The sequence below is a fragment of the Frieseomelitta varia genome, unplaced genomic scaffold (genome assembly GCF_011392965.1).
Source record: "Frieseomelitta varia isolate USP_RPSP 00005682 unplaced genomic scaffold, Fvar_1.2 scaffold_961, whole genome shotgun sequence".
Taxonomy (NCBI): Eukaryota; Metazoa; Arthropoda; class Insecta; order Hymenoptera; family Apidae; genus Frieseomelitta; species Frieseomelitta varia.
In genome coordinates, this window is record NW_025110769.1 from 165,426 (window position 1) to 183,544 (window position 18,119).

The 18,119-nt window shown below is 35.5% G+C and overlaps 1 protein-coding gene and 1 long non-coding RNA gene across 3 annotated transcripts; one reads left to right on the forward strand and one right to left on the reverse strand.

Annotated features, from left to right (window-relative positions):
- The first annotated feature begins 5,235 nt into the window (after window positions 1-5,235).
- LOC122538140 lies at window positions 5,236-8,902 on the forward strand. The gene is made up of 2 exons (XR_006308793.1): window positions 5,236-5,446; window positions 6,195-8,902. It is a non-coding gene; the product is annotated as an uncharacterized LOC122538140 (long non-coding RNA).
- LOC122538127 lies at window positions 8,901-17,340 on the reverse strand. 2 transcript variants are annotated; one of them, XM_043671930.1, is made up of 6 exons: window positions 16,709-17,340; window positions 15,712-15,858; window positions 14,020-14,383; window positions 12,208-12,541; window positions 10,774-11,140; window positions 8,901-10,411 (listed from the first exon to the last, which is right to left on the reverse strand). In XM_043671930.1, exons 1-6 carry the CDS (start codon window positions 16,808-16,810, stop codon window positions 9,926-9,928), a joined length of 1,800 nt encoding a protein of 599 aa, XP_043527865.1. In that variant the 5' UTR covers window positions 16,811-17,340; the 3' UTR covers window positions 8,901-9,925. The 2 variants fall into 2 exon arrangements, with proteins under 2 accessions (XP_043527865.1, XP_043527864.1); XM_043671929.1 differs by having other exon boundaries at window positions 14,017-14,383.
- Window positions 17,341-18,119: the final 779 nt, after the last annotated feature.

Genomic DNA, 18,119 nt, shown 5'->3' on the forward strand with positions numbered 1-18,119 from the left:
CCGCCTCGATTTAATTTCAAATTAAAATTAAAATTAACTACCACCTGAACGTAAATCTACAGCTTAACTTCAAGTTAGAAATGTCTCACAATTTACAGAAAAGATATGCACAGAGTGTACACGAAAATACACAAACACTTACCATAATAGAACTTTATGAATATATAATTATTTAAGCAGGTTATGAAAACCTTTTTGAAATTTCATCAAGTCTGTACCTCGAGGCTAGAGTATAAAACAACTCCGGAAATATATGCACATATAAATTACACGATATTTATTTACTGCAAGCTTCGTAGACATTATGAAACTATTAAATATCGACCTTAGGGACAAGAAAGAATCTGCTTGCTTTTGCAAATTTGATAAGATAGATACCATTTTAACCGTGCATATTCTCGATACCTGCAGAAAGTTGTCAACGCAAATAAGCTTTTGAATAGGTTGTAAATTCCGAAGAAACGAGGCCACAAATCCTACAATCTACAGGACCTACGTTTCAAAGCCAGATGTGGCCCAATCCAGTTCTCGTTAGAGTCTGCCACGTCTCGGTATTTGAAATCGAGGTAAATTTCTGGTTTAGCGGCTTTTCCTTCAATGTTCTGTGTTTTTTGATAAAATACAGATAAAAAGAAATGCCAGATCTCTTTTTAAAGAAACAGAGCGTGCAACGAAACGGCCAAAATTGTGAAGAATTGGTGAGTTAGAAATTTACCGAAATCAAGAGCAAACTCTCAGATACCTAAAGCATCGTCGCTAGTTTTAGATTTAGTCAAATATAAATAGCTTTGTACCTTCTGCGACGAACATCGTCTCGTTAAAATTAAGTTAAGCGTCTTTCAAATGCTCGCCTGTCTATCGACAAGTGAAACAACGAAACACCGAGAAACTACGAACACAAGGATTCTTGTGACGAAGTTTCTTGCGACGAATTTTCGCAAACGAAAGTCAAACGAAATGAAATTCTTGACTGTCAGGTCGAAGTTCGTGCGCATATTTTGCTAATGGGACGGAATATTTAATTTTTGTGAAATTAAAATTTCCCAAATCCGTCGTTTATTTCGCCAATTCAATTTGTCCCTTGGTATCAAACAGACAAAAATATTAATGTCTGTAATGGAAAAAAAAAGAAGGAAATGGCAAAAATTGGGAAAAATAGACTAGAAACTTACTGAAATCGAGAACAAACTCAGAAACCTAAAACTTTATCGCCAAAATCAAATATAAAAGAATAAATAGTTAAATTTGCAAATTATTATATTAATTTATTTACTATTTAATAAATAGAAGTCGATGAAGCCATGTTCAATTGTAAAATTCACACAAATCCTACTCTCATGTAAGTCAATTTCATATCATAATCCTTTATTTAACATTATAGTTGTAAACAATAATTATAATATTAATAATACATATTATAATATAATAATAATTAAAAAAGGTAATGTCAAGGAACTTGAAAACGAATATTATTTGCAATTCAAACGGTATGTTTCGTTATTAAAAATGTCAGAAATATATTATAAGCTAAAAAATATATGTAACACGTTAAAAACATTTCTATAATATAATATTTTACAAAAAAAAAAAAATGTCGAATTAATACGAGGGACGAACGATGTTTAATATAATATAAAATTAACGTACACAAGTATTAATTTTTATTTAAAAAAATATAATGAAAGCGCATTTTCCATTTCGCAGTACTATTTACGTTTTTTAAAAATTCTTGACCGATGATATGCATTCTATTTTAATCGTCATAGTACATTTATAGAAACAGAAACTCACCGTTATAGTCAACGTGTTGACCTTGTTGGCCAAGTGTAATAAATAGACTGCGAATTTTATGCAAATTTATATTTTCTAGACTTAGTAATTTAAAAAAACAGAATCTCGGTAGAAAATTGTTTTATACATCAGATATTACAAAAAGTATTAAATATCGGATATTTTATACACCTTTTCATATTATTATGCTTGCATTATACATTTAATTAATTTAAAAATTAATTGTATAAATATATGGATATAATTATAATATATATATTATAAAAGTAAGTAATTCTACTGCAACAATTTTATAAGACTTAAATTAATTAATTAGTAATAATTGTTAATAATTAACATAAATAATAATAAACACATCAATTATTAACAATTAATTATTAATAATAATTATCGTCAATTAACAATTCGTTGTAAAACTAAATATCCTTTTCCCAACGGTTGCAAGAAGTTTGAAAATTTTCCAAAAACTTGTGGTTTCAAAAACTTTGGATCTCCAAACCCTGAACTACATACTCGATATAGATACACTCAGAAAATATAACACCAAAAAAAGCTTTTTTTAATTTTTTAATAATTTATTACTAATTATATTATTACTAATTTATTATTATTAATAATATCATTATCATTATTATTATTATTAATATTATATATGTATTTTCACATATTTATTGTTCTTGCTTTCTAAGTTTCGTAAAACAGTATGCTAAGAGAAAATTACCGAACCGTTTCTTGAAGTATCCTAGCACAGTAAACTACCCATCCAGAAAGTGGAATTGAATAAACAACCATCTCTATTTCCACCATTTGTGATCTAGAGCAGTATAGCGTACCGTGCAGTAACGATTTGACTTTTATTTTTGTCAGTTTCGAGCTCGCCCGATCATATTCTGGATCGTGTATAAATATTTAATATACTACTTTGCTCGGTCGAAAATTACCTCTAGCCGAACGTCAGAGAAAAAAATTGTCACGTCACTGTATGTAATAATCCCGATTTGTAGGGAAGAAACGAAGAAATACTAACGGGATTGTTCGAATTCTGTGAAACACGGCGAGCTGCCACATAAATTGAATTTGCAGAAAAAAATTAATTTTTTTTTTCAATTTTTTCATCAAAAAGAATTTGGTGAAACTTATTAATTAATTCGCAAAAAAAAAAAAAAAAAAAAAAAAAAAACAGAAACAGGTATAATTGCTGGTTTTGTTTCCGTGCATTCAAGTTAAACACTTTTGCTCCATAGCCACGTTGTTGCGCAACGTTATTCGACTCGACGTGAATTAATTTATGTCGGACTAATTTTCACCGATGGTGTGTAACTTCTTTTCTAAAACGAGCTACATTAACGGGTCGATGTTAATTCAATCACGAGAGAAAAAGAAAAAAACGGAACGTCTCAACGCGAGATGAAAATTTCAAAAACGCTCTTTCCTGGATTAACGAGAGAAAACAAATGTAAAGTTAACTCTCATGAGACGACGGCCGAAATCGTTCCAGAAAAAAATTGGAAACATCGCGTGTTGAATTTACTTTTACCAGAAAGATTGACAGTTGTTTCCAGAAATTTTTATGAAAGAAAAGAATCAATAACTGAAGCTTGTTTATTATTTAAGCTGACTATGTTAATCTCTGACGAAGAAAATTCGATTGAAATATTAAATGTTTTGATTATACTGTAAATCTTTCTCGTTGCCAAAAACCACAAGGGAAATTCTATTTTTAATTGTAAATGTATTCGCAATAGTTATCGACAAGGAAAATTTATTCCGATTGTTCAATTATCAACGAAGAGAACTTCTATTTCATCGTTCATAACAGTGTAAATTCTAAAGTATTATTTTGTATTCGACTGAAACAATCCTCCGCGACAGCATTTAAATATTTCAAAAACCGCAGAGTTACTTTCTTATGTAAATTAGCGAAAAAAGATGGCCGAAATAAATTTCCTTTAGGTTTTACTTTATCTCGATAACTATTATGAACGACCAAAAGAGTTTCTCTCGCTCTCGATAACTACATATTATAAGTATCGAAATAAATATAGTGTTGTAATTCTTTGTTATTTGCAATCATAAAGAAATAACTACCGATCTTTCTTCATTCTGGTTACAATAGTTATGGTCTCTGACCATTATCGTATCGAATGATAAAGGTCTTTCCTCGAAGGAGCAACAGACGATGTTATCGCGAAAATCGAGTCGTGCGAGAAAATGTGCACGCTATGACTGGACACCTATTTAGGATTCGGTGATCAATCACAATTTGATTCCACTTGGAGAAACTTTTCTGTGCGTCTCTGAGGAATCGAACGAGAAACCACGGACGTTGTATCATTACGGGACAATTCATCGTTTAGAATTTCGTCTGAAAAACTATAAGCTCTAGGTCTAGTTTGTTAATCCTCACGTAACTTTTTCTATCGAGGCATCTGTAGTTAATATCTAGAAATTGATTTATTATTATTTTTCGTTACTACAACGAAAAGACAATCCTTAGAAATCAAAATTTCGAAATCTTAACGTGAATATTCGTTTCCTTCTTTGTGTTGATAACATCGCTTATTATCTTCACAGATTACCCACTCCTACGCGAGCTTATTTTTCCACGATAACTCCTACGCGACTTCTTTTTTTTTCTCTCTTTTTTAACCATGGTAACAAAAATTTCTTCACAAGGCGAGTTTTTAGATAAATCTAACAGACACTGCATGACGCACAGAATACGTCAATAACATCGAATGATGAATGATACTCTATTCGAAAAATAACTAACCGCTTAAAGCACGAAACTTTTCACCGAATTTTTAACCACTTGCGCTGGCAATTGACTGCGGACCATAACGAGCAACCGAACCGTACACAATAATTCGTCGCTTTCTTTTTGGAACTCGTCGGTATGATATCATTGGATAGAAATTATTGAAAAGTAATAAATGAAAACCGAGTCAATAAATGTCAATAAATGAAAAATAAAAATAAAACTGAGAAAATATTGCAACTTTGGGACAAAAAATTCTCGACGTTGCGTGGCACGTCATTCGTCAGCGCAAGAGGTTAATAGTCAAACCGTTTAAGAGAGAAGAAAAAAAGAAATGTCCAGAAACCACTTGAGCAAATTCCCTTAAATTAAAATCACACAGAAGACAGAATTTGTGAAAGTTTATACGAAGATCAACGATGAGAATTTAACAAGTGTATAATTTTATTAATAATTAAATTATTTTTCATTTTAGAGGTATTTTATTAAATAAAATGAAAATATCTCTAATAACGTTTCTTAGTGTGATATGTTAGAACAACATAAAACAATTTCCCTACTTCTTGGAAAATTATACAACATTATAATATATAATTATATATAATATATATTATTATATATTATATAATATATATTAATATATTATATGTTATATTATATTATATTATATTATATTATATTATATTATATTATATTATATTATATTATATTATATTATATATTATGTATTGTCATTATCTACGTCTTTATTATATTATATTGTATTATTATTACAATAATATTATTGATTTATTGGCACCACTATGATCGTTACTAATTTTCGAGCTATTTATAGGAATGAATGGGGTGTGACAGTACGAGAGTGGGAGAGAGAGAAAGAGAGAGAGAGAGAGAGAGGTGTTTTTGTGTGCGTGCGCGTACGAGAGAGGATGATGAGCTTGATCGAGAGAGGAGAGAGAAAATAAGAAAAAAGAAGAGAGGCAAACGGTTGAAACGTGCACGTCGCAACGACAATTGTACATTATAAACGGAAACACAGCAGCAGAAACGATTGATTCGATAATTGAAAAAGAAGATACGTCGAGCATTATAATGATATACATACAATGTATGATATATACGTATAATAATCTCGAACAACTTCTCAGTTGATTGAAACTGTTTGATTTTTTGTCTTCTTTAACCCGATTGAAACTGTAATATATTTAATATACATACACGCGCGAGTACACACACACACACACACACACACACATACACACACGCAAACACATGTACGCGATACATGCCACTTACCAGCATATACTATATGTAAACATAGAGATATGCAATCATAATTATATTATTATATTAATAGCAATATACGATCATTATTTTACTATTACTCTCGTATACGGTCGTATCGCGTGTAGTACCTATAATTCCGATTCCGTAAACGCGTTGCTCGAACCTCGCGGGCAACTCTCCGGTCCTCCGTGAATCGCTCGGGTCGGCCTTCGAGCGTGTTTCCACGCGGCCGAGAAAAATTCACCCACGGCCGTTTTCACTGAAACGGGAGAGATGGAACTTGAGACACGAATTCTCGGACTTCGCGAGCTGATATTCCTATATTTGTACGATATCGACGAGAAAGTTGGGAGGGGAGAGGACGAGGACGGGAGAGTAGTTCGGCGTTGACGGTAACGAGCAGCCGAAACACTACTAAGTAGCAACGAGCAATGCACAAGCAATCAGTTAGCAATTAATTAGTTAATGTATCGGATGGACGCGCGACTGGGGGGTGGACTCTGTACACGATTCGAAGGGTAGTTTTCTTTTCCTTTCTTTTTTTTTTTTCTTTTCTTCTCTCTTCAGCAAGCCAATTACTCGATGCGTCCCTTCGAACGAGAGACGGAAAAATCATTTCACCGACGTGCGTACTAATCTAAACTTGTTGCTACTTTCGGAACGACGCTCCAACTCTAGTCTTGTCTCGAAAGTAGACTCTACCCTTCACTCGTGAGAGTCCCGCGCAGAGGCCGGCAGGGTAAATTGAAATTGCGCGTCGATCGCCGGTCACGCTTGACGGAGATCATCTCAAAGAGAGGCGGCCAGACAGACGGCCGGGCAAACAAGCAAGCAAGCAGAGAGAGAGAAAGAGAAAGAGAGATTCGTAGGATCGAAAGTAGGAGCGAATGAGCGCGTGCATGAATAGAAAGCAGAGAACGGGAGAGAATGTGCCGAGAGGATGAGGAGTGTGCACTGCGTGAATGCGAGAAACGGACAAAAGACGAGTGGAGAACGAAGCAATAAAAAGGAGATACGTAGAATGGCAACCGCACCAAGGAGAGACCAAACTCTTTCGCTTAACGAAAGATCGTTACTTACGTACTTGCTTATTTATTTTAATTGATAATGTTGATTGATCGATCGATTGATTAATTAATTAATTATTGTATTTATTGGCGCGGAAGGCTGAGAGACGCTGTGATTCGCGGAAAGAGAGAAAGAAAGAGAGGGAGAGATTGAAAGAGACGATGATTATGCACTAGCGCAAGTACTCGATCCAAAACCAGCCCCAAACACGAGAAACAAGAACGAACAGAGCGATAAGGATTGCGTGCACGAAGGAATCCTTCGGTCGTTACTTCGAACCCTCCGACTACTGAACCTCAGCGTCCAGTGCTGGAATCATTTCTGACTCGTATTCAACTAATTCATATTTAGGGTCGTCCGGACGACCTCACCGATACTGTACAGAGTATAACGGTCGCTCGAGACCGAGATTCTCATCGATATTATACCAACACGGTGACAGACACCCGTTTATATCAAAACTGTGACTCTGGCACAGCAGACGGAGGGTTAAGAGGCCAGCCACGTATATTCCTGATCGCTTCGATGATAGGACTGAAACTGAATTTGGTGATCGAGGGTGAGGGTGAAGGGGGTGGAAACAGAGAGATCGTATTATGATCGTGGGCGCGTGAGTGTGTGTCGATCCCATCGTGTTCGACTTTCTGTCTGCTTGGTTCGTTAAACGAGCGCAACGTCGTTTTCCCGGTCTCGACGATCGACATTCACGATTGGTTGGTGAGCTGCCACGCACAATTCCGCGATCGGCCAGTTCCGCGATCTCACCCTCCTTCGTTTTTCGTCTGAATTTCTTCGTTAACTTGCAAATGTTGAAAATGTGGATCCAATGGAAACCGTGGCTTTTGCCATTTTGGCAGACAAAACTCTCTTCGAAGATAAAAACAGAGAGAATTTCTTGTTGTTAGTAAATTTTTATCGAATCGTTTACGAATCGTCGAGCGTGGAGTTCGGTCGAATTGCGCGGGAGGAGCAAGATGAATCCGATTGGTCGATTTCGTGGGGCGACTCGAGGGCAGGGGTCTTCTCTTTCTTTCCGCTTTGTTGGATCTTCTTTCGAAAAAAACAAAAAAAACAAAAAAAAAAAAAAAAAAAAAAAAAAACGGAAACGCGAAAGTTCGCCGCGACGACAAACCGAGTAACGACGTCGGTCCACGTCGGACGAATTCGCCTCGAGACCGATTTGCAAACGCGCTGACGAGAACAGAACGGGGGAAGAAGAAAGACCGTGACAATATATACATATATACATATATATATACATATATATATCTATATATTTGCAAGATATTTTGCGAGCAGGGCTTTTTTATCTATTTTATAGTAATCTCAGCTTAAGCGGATTGAGAGAGAGGGAGAGAGTGAGATTGTTTTGCTAAAAACGAAAGAGAGAGAGAGAGAGAGAGAGAGAACGAAAGACAGACAGAGAGAAAGGATAAAAGGAATATATTTGTGACAAAATGGATAGAAAGAGGGAAGAGAGAGAGAGAGAGGGAGGGAGAGCCAGAGAGAGAAAAAGAGAGAGAGAGAGCGCGCTCGAGAGGGAGAGAGAGAGAGAGATTTAATACGCAGCTGACAAACGGTTTGTAAATTGCGTATATAAAAGATAGTTAAATTAACCGTCGGCTAGAAAAAAAACTGAAGACGGTTTCACTATGTTGTATACTCTATGTTTTATTTGTTTTGCGCCTTAAGCTTAATCTGATTATTAATGATAATGATTATTATTATTATTATTACTATTATTATTATTAGTTATTATTCATCATCATTATTACCATTATATCCTTATCATTATTAATTTTATTATTATTATTATTATTATTATTATTATTATTATTATTATTATTATTATTATTGCTATTATTGTGTACATGGTATAAATTGTAAAAAGGAACGTATTTACTATAACATATTCATTTTACGGAGGATTTACGAGATCCTTCGAATGAACAAATTGTTTAAAATAAAGTGATGGAATAAATACAATATTGACCAATTAACATTCATTCTTTAATGTCCCTTCTCAGTGGCGCTGGATTATCGTCCATTTTTCGCACATATCGTCATATTTGTTGTACAGAAAAATTAAGCAGAGAAGTTCGTTCGATTAATGAGCTTCCTCGCGTTAACCCGGCACACGTGAAACGTTTATGGTTGCCTATTAAAATAACAACGCGCACATTATAGATATACACGGATATCAACTTCACTTCAAGGAAAAGACATTACAAATTACCTATAATTAATTATCAGATTACGTCGTCCCACATTTCCGGGTTGATTAAGAACCTTGAATTTCGTTGAATCGAAAATTTTATCAGTACGAATTTTACTATCGTGATTTACTTCTTAACACTTTCACGGCAGGCGTCACATATAATGCTTGATTTTGTTTGTCCAAAAATATTAATACAAATAAATAAAATAAACGAAAATATTAATTCAAATAAATAAAATAAATGAAAATATTTGTTAACGCTAGCATCAATATATTCTACATATAAATTGGTATAATTTAAACGATAACTAAAATATGTGGATTTATACAATTCGTGTTTCTGTCCAAACAGAAATTAATATTGATTTCGACAAGAACAACCGTTTATCCTTTAAGTAATTCAAAACGATAGTCTGAAATCAGTCACATCAATCAGAGTTCGGTTGTTACAGTACACAGTAATATTACAATAGTTAAATTAATATGATACGACGAGAAAAATTGTACAAAACATACATAAAATATAATAATATTTCCTACGTGCGACTGTCATTTCAAATTTCCCCGCCAGGAAAGTGCTAGCCGAATTCTTGAAAAACACAAGTTCGATTGTTACAGTGCATCGATTAAAATTAAAATTAATTGAATTAATATGGCACGATAACAAATATTGTACAGTTATTTACAAAGCACACATAAAAATCATATTTCCTATATGCGACTGTCATTTCAAATATCCCGCCGGGGAAGTGTTAATCCGGTACATCGAATCGACTCGTCTCGTTAAATTCCTCGACGATTTGTCAGCGTCGTCCAACGATCATCTCCGCAGCAAACGTCACAGTCGCTACGAAGAGGCCAGTGGCGAGCATATAGAAGCTGAACAACACGTGCCGGATCTCCAGATTTCGGAACTTCCTCTTTCGATTCGTCCATCGTCTCTTCCTCGCCCTGTACATCTTCCTGGTGCTCGCCTTCTTCCACAGCATTGCTATTCCGACCTCCACCGTTCTGTGAATGATCCGCGTCACAGAAGCAAGCAGCGGCCAGTTTTCCCTGGTCACGTACACCAGCAGGTTCTGCTGTATCTTTCTGGACCGATGGAGAACGCTGTCGTTCTGAATTCTCGCGTATTGGTGAAGACAGTCGTCTAAACAGGCGGCGCGATCCGATTCCAGCACACGTTGCTTGCAACCGTGATAGGTGTTCACGTAGAAACGCGATCGTAGCTCGGGATCCTGCAGCTCTCGTTCGTGGAACATCGATCCATAGATTTGATAGCCAGACCTCTGCGAATGGTCACGTTTCGTAATTTCTTTTACAATCGTCGATCCTTTGAACCGTGAACCACGGCGGACGAGAGAATGCTCGGAAAGTCATTTTCACATTGGGGCAAATTTTTTGAAAGTGATTTCAATACGATAGTGTGTCCTCATTGAACGTCATATTGGTGAGAATATCATTGTCATACGATCAGCTGACAAACAGAGGAAATTCTACGTTGATCGTGTCAGAATTGTGACAAGGCGACAATATAATACAATGTACGGCAATGTAAGGCGTAATGTTACAATACGAAATATACATTCTCTTGTCCGCTACTTTGTTGTCCGAACGATCTAACATGTAATAAGACGATTGGAGCAGATACCTTGAGATTCTCTGCTGTTCGGATATTCGGCAGAGAAACGGGAATAGTAAGTAGCGAGGCCAAGTGACCCTGGATCAGCGCGTTGAATATCACGTGCAATACGAACATACTGCTGAAGAAAATTCTGGAGGAACTGGGTCTAGGTAATCTGTATATCGACCCGAAAGCCATGAAATGTACGATGTTGACGCTGCTTCGTAGAAATCCTTGATGCTTTGCAAGAACCAAAAGAGCAATCGTGCATAGAACACCGATTATCACGTGTACAGACGGCGACAGGAAGGACAGAATCTTGACGAACTCCGATAATTCACCTGCACGCCGCGTGATCACGCAAAGACCACCGTCTCCGTAAGGATACGTGTGTCTATAAAAAGAAAAAGAAAGAAACATCGTGATGTTGTTATCCGCATCGAAAGAGTTGTCGTCTTTTTCTTTCGAAGTAGATTGCTCCGATTGTGGTCAGACACTCGATGCGTTTCTTTTATTTGAACCTTTCTCTCGAATGTAATTTTTAAAAAGTAAATTTAAATTAGTAGCAAATTTTCGTAAAAAGTCGAACTTACGTTTCTTGAACTTTTCAAATCCTGTTTATTTGCGAGAGAGAAGATTGCGATGCATTAATTTGATGATAATTTTATGATACCAAAGTGTAATAAAAATGTGATAATGATATGTTAATGAGATGTAAAGCTGCAGGTAATTTTGTCTTTTCAAAGTGTTCTCGTGATCAAACACTCGGTCTCGAAAAATTTCTTTCGATAAACGTGCTTAGGTCACACTAAAATTTCGTTTGTTTACGAAAGAGAAGAGCAATTGGTCGAGATTTCTTTAATTTTGTTTGAAATTTATGGTTAATTCAATTCAGTCCAACTTACATTGAAATTCACAACGTATCTGTACATTGTCGTGTTAATTCAAATAGACGTGTCTAATCCTGATGTTCCAAGTTTTATAAAATGGTGAAAAAAAATCGTACAAGTTTTAAGAGGTCGTTGCAAAGGGGAGACTTCAATGTTTAAAACTAATAATTCTCTAGTGTGAATGTTTGCTTTATAGTTTGAAGTATCCTCCTCGCATGATGTAAAATCATCTTCGAAAAGAACGAACTCACGACTGTTCAAACAGAAGAATTTTCTTTCTCATGTCAGTTGAATTTTTCAATTCGTTATTGACACAATTATGCTCTTTTCGTTCTGTAAATGTAAACTGTTGCATCTTCGGTTTCAATGCAAGTGGTTAAGATTTTCGCCAGTATCTAAGCCAAACCTAACCCAAATCATTTTTGTGCAAAACTTGAGCCAAGTTCTAGTTACACCCTTTTGATTTAACACGGCGGCACAGTCTCCGCATACTAACGACCAGCACCGCGTGTGTATCTAAATTCCAAGCCACATAGCATCGTGGAGGGTTAACCTCTGGAGAGACACGTACTCGATTTTCCACGTGTTATGCAAGCTTCTCGCGTTCATTCCCATATCCACCTCGCCGGTAGCCAAGTCAGCCATCATTCCCACTATGCTCCCGTGACTATCAATCCCGCCTAGATCGTACACGGTCCCGGTGTGCACACGCACGCGAACACTCGCGTTCAATTTCTCGAACACTATCTTCAGAATTTCGCTGTTGTCACCGGAGAATCTTTGCAAGCCTGTCTTGGTCGAGTCGATTCGGAGATGGGGCTCGAAGTCTATGGCGTTCATTCTGATCTCGTAGCCGTTCAGATCCTTCGCCTTGTCGAACGTCAAGCCCTCGCATGTTCTTGAACCTTTCAAACGTGAGATATTACGTGTTATTTAATATTAAAAATAGAATTAGCCAATTTGTAATTTTAAAATTTATAATTATATAATTTTAATAATTTTATAAATTAATAATTATATAAAATAATATTTAATAATTATATAAATTAATAAATTTATAATTTAATATTAAAATAAATTGTAAAATTTATAATTATATAATTTTAATAATTTTATAAATTTATAATTTAATATTAAATTAAATTATAAAATTTATAATTATATAATTTTAATAATTTTATAAATTAATAATTATATAAAATAATATTTAATAATTATATAAAATTAATAAATTTATAATTTAATATTAAAAATAGAAGTAGTAAATTTATAATTTTTGTTGTATGTAGAACAGTGTACTTTTGGAGATTCAAATGATTTGAAAGTGTAAATAAAATCTTGCGTATTCCATGTATTTTTTTTTTTTTAAACATCAGTGTCTCTGATGGGAATTTTATGCTTCGATGGTTCTAGCGTTAACGAATCATTTAATGAAATATCGTCAATATTATTTTCGTCGCAGATAGGCGTCCTTTTTTTTCTTATTTAAGCTTTGGAAACGTTATTTGAGGTTTATTACAACTAAAATAACAAAGAAAACGAGAATATAAACTTTATACAAGGTTACAGTCTTTAAGGAAAAGCAATTATTATGTCAACTTTAGGAGTAAGAATAATTTGTATTTGCTGAGGTTTTTCCTAAGTTTAGTCCTTTAGGTGTTGTATAGCCTGCGTTGGATAAGCGTCTTATTTTTAGAAAATGAGTTTCTACTGGAAAGCAACGTATACGTTTTACATGTTCTATTCCTACGACAATGTTCTAAGTTGTGCTAACAGCATGCTGATTATCACATAGTGGTAAAAATATTCTTTGTTCGGTATTTTCGCTACAAACGAAAATATTCGATAATGACCAAGGTTTCAGCGTGTGAGACTTTGTGCAAAATGTACAAATATACAGGGTGGTCCATTGCCAGTTCAAACATCTTTTCGAATTGTGACGATACAAAAAATATTTTTTGCCTAACATGAATAGTATCCAAAAAGTCAATAACTGGTAAGAATATGTTTTTTTAACGTCTTTTCTTTCATCAAGATCATTGATGTTTTATTCATGTAATTACAAATATTTTTTTTTATTGTATTGTGTAGTTGGTAAAAAAAAAAATACGTTTAGGTATGTTAATAAAAAAAAAATATATATATATATATATAGTTGCATGAAAAGGACATCAATGACTTTGAAAAGTTACCAGTTATCGATCTTTCGGATAGAGTTAGGCAAAAAATACTCTTTGCAACACCACAATTCGGAAAGTGGCGTCACTTGAATGCAGCACCATCCTGTACAAAGTGTCCAAAACTTTACTTTATCGTAATATACAGATAGACGAGGCAAATCTTCAGCGAACAATAAATCGAGCAGCGAAACAGTTTATACCACCTTGATATTTCATTCTCAACAATGTCCACGGATGTCCGCCGCGCCCTCTGAACTGGCCAACGTTCCTCCAAATCGCTGGCGCGGTGCTCGAGTACGGATTGTAGGTGTAGAGGACGATCCCTTCGTCAGGATCGACGCACAGAAATATCGCGGCGAGTCTGTCGTATTGCCAGGCCGCCCACAGAAATCCGCGGGCGTTCACGCAGCCACGTTCCACGGTTTTCCTGTCTACGAGAATATGCAGCCCCTCGAACTTGCTCCAGCCGGAGTTCTTCGTCCTCTGCAGCAACAGCCGGAGCAAAGGCAACGTGGACGCGACCACGACGAACTGGCCCAACTTCCGAAATAACTGCGTCACGGGGTACTGCGTGTACGAATAATTGTGTGTATATATATTTATTTCAGCCCCTTTGGCCTTGAGATTGACTTTGGTTTATACATTGCACATTTCGCAGTGCATTTATCCTAATAAATTTTGCATGTTATAATATTCACATAATATTTTTTGTATGCTATTTTGCTTTATCCTATACTTATATTTATCTTAACTATGCTTACTCTTTTGTCTACTTAAGTATCTTAACCTAATTCTTTCATTTTATTTCATGTTTATTTTGTTGCTCTTTTCCATTTAGACCTGCCTTATCTCTTCCTGTTTCTCTTTATCTTTCTTTATCTTTCTATTCGCCTAAGCCATTTTACTGCTTCTTTCCCGCCTTCTTCACTCAGTGTCTCTCCCAGACTTGCATTTGTTGTCTCCATCTCTCTACAGTCTTTCCAATATTCTAATGTTCCCTCCTCATCCTCGCACAATTGACATTTCCGTTCTTCTTCGCTCGCCCAAAATTTACTTCCATTTTCTAGGCTGCCGCATCTTGCTCTGACTATCATCTTCTGCTCTCCATTTTTCCTCCTCTCCTTCAGGTAGTACCTATTTTGGTAGTTCTCCTGTTACCAGATACTTATACTTCCAATTGTATCTCGTCTTCTGAATTCTATTCCACTGTCTTTGTCTTTGTACTTCCGCTTCTCTTTTTCTTAGTATTTTCCCTGCTGGTTTCCCTTCTCTCCACAATTGTTTTACTCCTATCTGGCTAAAACCACATGTTTTGAGGTGATCTTGTCTTTCCCTTATTCTTTCTTGGTTCCCTTCTCCTGCTTTCTTTTCTTTTATGCATTCTTTGACCATTCCTCCCTATTTTTCTCTTTCTACTCTTCTTTCATACTCTACTGCTCTTTTTTGCCAATCTAATCTTCAGTTTCTCTCTCCACGATTATATAGTCTGGTGTCCTGATGTCCAGACCAAGCGTCCATTTAATATATTTTCTCTGTATTCTCTCTAATTCCGCTTTTTCCGTCCATTCCCATACTTCTGCTCCATAGGCCAGGATTCCCACGACTAGATTGTCGAATATCTTCATTCTCCTCCCATAATCGTCTCTAAATATTCTCTCTCCTATTCCCCATGCATGCTTCATTACCACATTCGCTTTCTTTACCATATATTTTATGTGTTTCATTGTACTTTTCGTTACTTTTAAATCGGTACCTCAGATATGTGAATTCTGTAACCTGTTCTATTGCCTTACCTTTCCAATTCCATGTCTCTTTCTTTTTCTTTCCCCCTCCTTTCCCAAACACCATCATCACTTGCTCTCATTTAGTATCAAATATTTGCCAAGAATGAATACCTCGAACGTCGTCGATTTCGACTGGGAGATCAACGCGACTGGTAGATCATTGATCAGAGATCGTTGGAAGAACTCTTCGTACTCTCCGGCTAGTAGAAGCGCGTCGGCTGCTGCGTGGGGCCTCGTGCAAGATCGAACGATCGTCATCTGAAAGAATGAAGATTTCTTTGTTCAATCAGTCTGTGCTTGTCTATTTTTTGGTTGAAAATTGGAAGAATTAAACGTTTGGGTGAAGCGTAAGTCACCTCTCGTTAGAAATAATTTATACGCGCCTGCGAATAACTGTTTGTTGTTAAAACTCGAATCATCAGTCGAACATTGCGCAAGTTACTTTTAATGAAAAAAAAAAAAAAAAATGATTTGTATTAATTGGCTTTTAAATCCTGCAAATAATATTTTATATAGATAAAGAATACTTGAATAATTATTCCATTGCATTTTTGCATGTAATATTATACATTTATTATGTTATCCTTATCTCTCATTGACTTTAATAAATTGCTCAATACTGTATGTTCACACACAGAAAGTGATTTAATAGATTTGTCATTGCATCGTAAATAATATTAATTTATCGTCATTAATCAATCATCAATAATATTTATAGTTTTACACTCTCGTAAAATTATCTCAAAATTCCGTCAAATAATTCACGAAGAAATTTAAGGTTTCCTTAAAGCGTTACGTTCTTAAAATTGGTAAATTACCGTACAGTTGTAAATTAATTAGACACTCTTAGTTTGATTGCTAATATTAATATAATAACGCAAACTGTTAACATCGAAACGTATATAAAGATTGAAAGATTCGATCATCTAAAATTTTCTGACTCAGAATACGTGTAAATAATTATAATCAAGGCGACTTTGATATGCAACAGTTTGCACGAATGTCTTTGAAAAATATTTCTGCCTTGGAGAACTGTTTTTTTTAAGCGCGAAACACACCAAGAAACGTGCACCGTTAATGTTATTGCACATAACTGCAACTTAAGTACCGTTTCGTCAATTAGTTCGTTGTAACTAACTCTGTTTCCCATAGTCGTATTCGCGGCCACCGTGGAGATTAATAATACAGAGTTCCAACCGGGTAAGGGCATGGTTCGCGAGACACAATTAACACATTCACAGTCGGCCGCCGCGAGGCTTATCTCCGGTTTTCTTATAAAATCATCGCGGTACTGCAGGAACAGTAATCAAACAACAACATCGTGGTTGCCCCTTGCAACGTTAGGTCAAGTGACGTTAATCGGAGTCAATTCCGACCGCCCGAGAACGAAGCTTCACCGTTCGTTCAACAGATAGGCAACTTGACAAATTCTCGTTACGCTCTTTTATCTAATAAGCTCCCGAAAAGTGAAATTCGTCACAACGTGCTGGTTGCTCGTCGTTGAATAGCATTTCGTTTCCTGTCAAGGTCAACTTTTCCCGCTTTCGTAACAATTTCTCCACCTTGATAACCATCTTGATAAATCGACCAGCCCCCATTTTCAGACGAGATAATGGCCAGATAATTGTCACTCGCAATTTTCGACCAGCGTACGCTTTTACTTTCCTATGTTCATCAAGGAACAATCGTTCTGTCACGGCTATAATCGCTCGATTATCTTCGCTCTTTTTACCTTTTGCTATTTGATTTGATATCTATCGTTATCTCCGTATTTTCGTTATTGTACAGGGTGTCCCGAATTCGACATTTTGTGCTGGCAATTGGTTCGCGGACCATAACGAGTGACCGTATAGAATAATTTGTCGCTTATTTTTCGTGCTTTGAACTCGTCGGCACGATATCATTCAGAGTAATAAACTTATCATTTGCTTTGCCTTTTAAATATACTTAATATTGTTAAATATACTTAATATTCCGTGTAATGGAGTCAACACGCTTACAATTTAGAAGAGTTTATTCCCTTACAGTCGTGGTCGTGTATGAAATAGAATGACATAGAATGATTTACAATGTTTAATGCTCTTGAATATGATGTAGAATGATTTAGAATGTTAATTTATGTTCTTAATGATACAGAATGTCTTTATAATGATTTAGAATGTTTTATGCCGTCGAATATCTCTAAAGCAGTTGGTTATCATTGTCAAGTGGAAGGGGAAGGATCATAGATGACCAACTATTGGATCTTGCCTAACTTATCTTGTCCACTTTTATGTGGACTGTTGCTAGCTCATTATCAGTATTTATATAGATTCAATATTGTTGGTTATCCAACAATGTACTTAATATACGTATATTTGATAATATAATAATATACGTATATTCAAATATACTTAAAATTGAGAAAATGTTGCAATGTTGGGACAAAAAATTTTCGACGTGCGTGGTAAGAAATATTTCGTCGTTTCAGCGCAAGAGGTTAAATGTCAAAACCTCGGAACCTGCGGAAAGTGGAAAAT